The following is a 4,955-nucleotide window of genomic DNA, read 5'->3' as shown; positions in this document are numbered from 1 at the left end:
CCCCCCCCCACCTCCCCGTCCTCGCCGTCCAGACTCTCTAGCTTCGTTCCAACCAGCGATCTCCAGCATCCTCATCGCTCTCAGGCATGCCCCTCGTCTCGTCAGCTGTTCCTCGCATGCATCTTCCGCACCGCGCTGGCGCACGAGAGCGAGAGAGCGGAGCTACTGCATGCAGCATCTGGCTGAAGACCCCGCCGCTGCGCACGTCCAAGTCCCTCCTCGTTGCTGCTCGTCGTCGAAGCCGCCGGAGAGCGGGAGAGCGGAGGGAGAGACGTGTCTCTTGTCTGCTGCTGTGCGCCCGCTCGGTTGCTCAGATCAGAGGCGGGTAGAGATGGGGCGCTGGTGAGGAGGAATGAGATGTGCGTGCGCCTCAGCTGGACCTTCTCTGCGAGACCTCTGCGAGACGTGAAGGAGGGCGAGAGGCTCGCGAGCAGGTCTGGCAACTCGCGCTTCGCTCCGTCAGGCACAGGGGATAGAGGCAGCAGGCTGGCCGCTGCTGCCCCTCAACGGCTGCGGCCGAGCCGAGCGAGAGAGCGCCGATGCCGGCGGGTGCGAGGCTCAGCCAACGTCGGCGCCGCCCACTGCTTTGATTACTGCCGCCCGGCCCTGGCGCTGCTACCTGCCCACGGCAAGGCCGCGCCGTCGAGCGCCGTGCGCGTGCGCAGCGGCAGCGGGTGCGGGCGCGGCGCGGCTCCGAGGATCCAACGCATTGGAACGCAGATGGCAGCGTCGCACCGCGCTCCGCAGTAGCAGACCCAAAGCAGCGGCACGCAGCAGGCGTCGCCGCTCTCGCCTGACGCCTCGGCTCCATCGGCGCTGCCGCGCCCCGCAGCTGCTCCAGGCGGGCCTGCCAGCGCCAGGCGTCTGTGCTTCCCCCCCCCCCCCCCCCCAGCCGCCATTCTGCTTCCCTCGCTCTCCCCTCGCTCCTCATGACGCCCTTCAGAAGAGCCCGCACTATTCTCATCCGCCTGGTGCGCCTCGCCTTCATGTTCTCGCGCCCTGCCTTTCCCCTCTGCGCCTCCCTCCTCCCGGACATCGTCCCCGCGGGCCTCCCCTGCCCGCTTCCGACGCATTCTCTCTCACCACAGCACCGATCTCCTCTCGCGCATGCGTGCGCCCGGGCTGCCACCGAGTCAACCCGCCACAGCCCAATGGCCGTCGCTTCTACTCCCCTTCGCGGAACTTTGCGGCCTCGCCTACGAGAACCCTCAGCAGCTCCGAGCTGGCTTCGAAGCGGGCCCGTGGCCGCTGCCCGACGACAGCAACGGCTCGAATGCTGACGCCGGGGCCGCCGGCTCTGGCGTCACTCCCGCACCGGCATATACGCCGTCGTCTGCCGCGGCACTGCACACTGGTACGACGTGGGTGCGTGCATCTGCGTGCTGCTCGCCTCAGCGTCCAAGCACTACGTATGGACACAGCGTAGCTCTGATGCGCCGCGTTGGCGTCAATCAGCGAAGCTCATCGCCCTGTGCAGCAACGTACACGGCCCGCCGTGGCCGTTGCTCAGTTCGCTCGTCCTGATTCAAGTGCAAGTCCAGGCCCTCGGAGCCTTTCCCTCTATATCCGCTTTTCGCAGCTGCACTGCTGCGGTGCTCTCAGCGGCGCGCGACAGGCAAGTTCGTGCCGTCGGCCGTGACGGCGCTCAGTATAGCCATGACTTCGGGTCACGGACTCATTAGGTGCCAGAATATTTGCGAGCTAGTCCCTGGTGGCAATGCTTGATGCGAGTCTGATGAAGAGGCGCAATCAGTCGAGACAGAGACGTCACAGATGTTAGTACGCACGTCGCAACGTGCGTGCTGCGGCGCGCCGCGGCGCGCCGCGGAAGCGATGCCGCACGCGTGGGAACGAAGATCGACGCCTGCGTCCTGAGCTCCTGGCTCGACAGTCAGACAAACACCAGATGCCCGACAGCAGCATCATTGCTCACGCTAATGCACGTTATCCTCTCTCGGTGACAGTCTCCGATACTGCACGCTGTCTGCCGGCAGACTGCGAGGCAGCCCCCGTCGCTGAGCAGGAAGCGTGCCGCCCACGGAGCGGCCGCTCGTTTACTGCATCCTCCTCAGCAGCAAATGAGCGGCGCAGCCCGGGTCACAAGGCACCTGCGACATCGACGCAATCGCCAGCTGCTCTCGCGTTACCCTGACAGCCTGCTGCTTGAGAGAACACATCTAGAGAGCGCAGTTCAGGCCCTGACCACGACGCGATCCATGCGCTCGCTCAGCAGCAGGGTCGTCGCCGGTCCGAGCAGCGTCGGTGCAACTGAACGGGTCCTAGTGTCCGCCGCGGCACCCCGGCGAGCTACTGAAGCTCGCTTGCCGCGGCAGCCAGAGCAGCAGGCGTACATCGTTCGATGCTGCATGATGCACCAGTAGATCAGCACAGAGCCCGACATGCAAGCTCCCCCGCCAGCGCTCAGACGCATCGCCATGAGCATGCTCAGCCGCCGGAGTCCAGACCACACCACACGGAGCGCGCGGAGCGATGGCGAGAGTGTCGTTGTAGCGCCGCTCTGTGCTGTCGCTGCCTCGTGTCTGTGCGCGGGCACCCATGCAGACGGGCTCGTGCGCTCTTCGCTGAGAGAGGCTGCTGCTGTCATGACACGGCAAAGAGCACAGGCTGTGATGCGAATACGCCGCTGAGCGAATGCTTCGAGGTTCAGAGATGCTTGCAGGCCTGCAGGCCCTCGCAGCATCCCACGTCCCGCTGCTGCTTTCGAGGCCGCACGTCGAGCCCTCACCCTGTTCGCCGGGTAGACACCTAGGTGCGCTCCTCCCTTCAAGCCACGATGCTACAGGTCCAACTTTGCTCCCTCGTGAACAACGGACCTGCACGCTATGTGGCATGACAGACATCCTCGTGCCATGCGCTGCTCTGCCTCCGGTGCCGATCCGACAGCAGGGCTGGCACCGTCGCTGCTGCCGAGACTCCTATACGACGGCGTGGAGGGAGGGAAGGATGGTGGCGGAGAGGAAGTGCGTGAGGTGGGTGGCCGAGGAATGAGAGGAATGATGGGTGCGGAGTGCGGCTTGGGGCTTTGTCGGCGGGACGTCGGGCCGAGATGAGGGACCCTCTTTGGCTTTGCCCGAGATCTGGCCCCGCTGCAGTAGGCCGTCGGGGCGTCATAAGGCCTGCGGCGAAGCGGAGTGATGGACGGTCCGATGCTCCCGGCGCGCAGCCGACGTCAGCGGCGGCGCTGGTGCGGCAGTTCGGGAGAGTGAGGGTGCCGGCGGGGACGGGGACGGGGACGGGAGGGGCATCCGTCGGGCGTCGGGCCTCGCAGTAAGGGTCCATCGGTGTCAAGCATGAAGGGCTGCGGCGACGCGGGGCCTCGCCATTTTGGGGTCAAAGTCAGAGTCTTAGCGCGGCGCAGGCCCGTGCGAGCGCAATCTGCACGTTAAGTCCGGGGCACCCTTCATGCTGATGCTACCTCGCAGCGGGAACGGCGGAGCGGTGCCGGCGTTTTTTTCTGCCCCGCCACGGCGTTCTTTCCCGTGTGGCGGGTGGCTGCACACGACTCGCTTTCAGCGCCTGCCTGCTGAGTCTTTTCCAGCGAGACCCTCGTGTGACAGGCCCACTGCGTGCACGACTCGCGGCGGTCGGGGAGGGTGCGCACCGCTCTTGCGGTGTCTCTCAAGGCTGAGGTACGGGCGGTGCAGCTATATAAGGGTGGCCCGTCGGCGTGAGTTGTCGCCTCATCACCACCTGCGCCCGCTGCCTTAGCCTTGCATGCCCACTGTCACCATCGCCTTCGCTCTTCTCGGCATCCTCCTCGTCTCATCGGTCGTTCTACGCGTCTTCGTCTTCCAGCCGCCGTCAGTCCAACAACGCAGGGTCAGACTGCCGCAGCGCATCACCGACTTGGCTGCACTCTGCGTCCAGGCGTACAACGCACCTCGGCTCGATCAGATTGGCCTCGTCATTGGGCCGTGGCAGCTGCTTGACATCGCCGACGAGGGCGCCATCTGGATCTGGGCCGATCTCGAGCAGGCAGCCTCGTACGCCGTCGTCTTCCGCGGCACCGCACATCTCCTCGACCTGCGTGCGTGCTTCTGGCTGCTGCGAGCCTCAGTCTCCGGCGGCGCTGTCGACGCATGGGCCGCTCGCGCCGACTCTATCCTCGTGAGCGTCAAGGCGGCTTTCGAAAGGCATGGCATCGATCCGTCGCAGCACCGCATTGGCTGTGCAGGCCACTCGCTAGGCGCGTCCGATGCCGAGTGGGTGCACCACTGCCTTCGCAGCGAGCGAAGCGAGCGAGGCGAGCGCGGCCCGCTGCATGATGCGGCCACGTTCGACTCGCCGGGCCATCCCGCCGAGTTCCGGCGCCAGCGGGGCATGCCCGAGACGAGCGCTGGTTCGAGTACGGTCATGGCTCCGTCCAACCTCATCAACGCGCTCAACGTGCCGACGGCCGAGACGCTCTACACATGCGGGCGCGGCAGCCGCATCCCACTCGACGCCATCGTCGCTCTCGGGCGGTCGCTCGTCCGCGGCGGCGAGGCCGTTGTCGCTTTGTGCTGCGATCCTGCTGCGGCATTCGAGCAGCATCGCATGCGCTGGATCATCGAGGCCATCGCTGCAGGAGATATCACCGCCTCAAGCCGCGAGCTGTGGGCGCAGAGTACGTGGTCTGCGTTCGCCGCAACTAAGTGGGCATCCCTCTCGACACTCTCGTCGACTGTTCGCTCCCTGCCCAGGCTTCTCTCCGGCCTGCTGTTCTGTTGGATCGACGCTGGACCTGCCGAGCCTGCGGCAGAGCCGAATCCGCGCGAACGGGACGCTCCGCCGCCGGCGCCTCAACATCCGCCGGCCCCTGAGCAGCCGCCGGCGCTTCCGCAGCTGCCGCCGCTTCCCTTAGGGTTAGGGTTAGGGTTAGGGTTAGGGTTAGGGTTAGGGTTAGGGTTAGGGTTAGGGTTAGGGTTAGGGTTAGGGTTAGGGTTAGGGTTAGG

General features: G+C 66.1%; 2 protein-coding genes across 2 annotated transcripts; one reads left to right on the top strand and one right to left on the bottom strand.

The window, feature by feature from the left end:
- Positions 1-2,608: 2,608 nt before the first annotated feature.
- On the bottom strand, positions 2,609-3,348 carry FA09DRAFT_328047 (hypothetical protein). Its single transcript, XM_025741624.1, has one exon. The coding sequence runs from the start codon at positions 3,298-3,300 to the stop codon at positions 2,842-2,844; it is 459 nt and encodes a 152-aa protein (XP_025600180.1). The 5' UTR covers positions 3,301-3,348; the 3' UTR covers positions 2,609-2,841.
- A 370-nt stretch (positions 3,349-3,718) lies between these two features.
- FA09DRAFT_358686 (hypothetical protein) lies at positions 3,719-4,817 on the top strand (the record flags this gene model as incomplete). Its single annotated transcript, XM_025744996.1, has 1 exon — positions 3,719-4,817. A coding segment is annotated over exon 1 (1,080 nt), but the record flags the coding sequence as incomplete, so codon positions are not given.
- Between the last annotated feature and the right edge of the window lie 138 nt (positions 4,818-4,955).

Source organism: Tilletiopsis washingtonensis, assembly GCF_003144115.1.
Source record: "Tilletiopsis washingtonensis strain MCA 4186 unplaced genomic scaffold FA09scaffold_4, whole genome shotgun sequence".
Taxonomy (NCBI): domain Eukaryota; kingdom Fungi; phylum Basidiomycota; class Exobasidiomycetes; order Entylomatales; genus Tilletiopsis; species Tilletiopsis washingtonensis.
The sequence above is the reverse complement of the archived record's forward strand: the minus strand, read 5'-3'. Positions and strand labels throughout refer to the sequence as shown.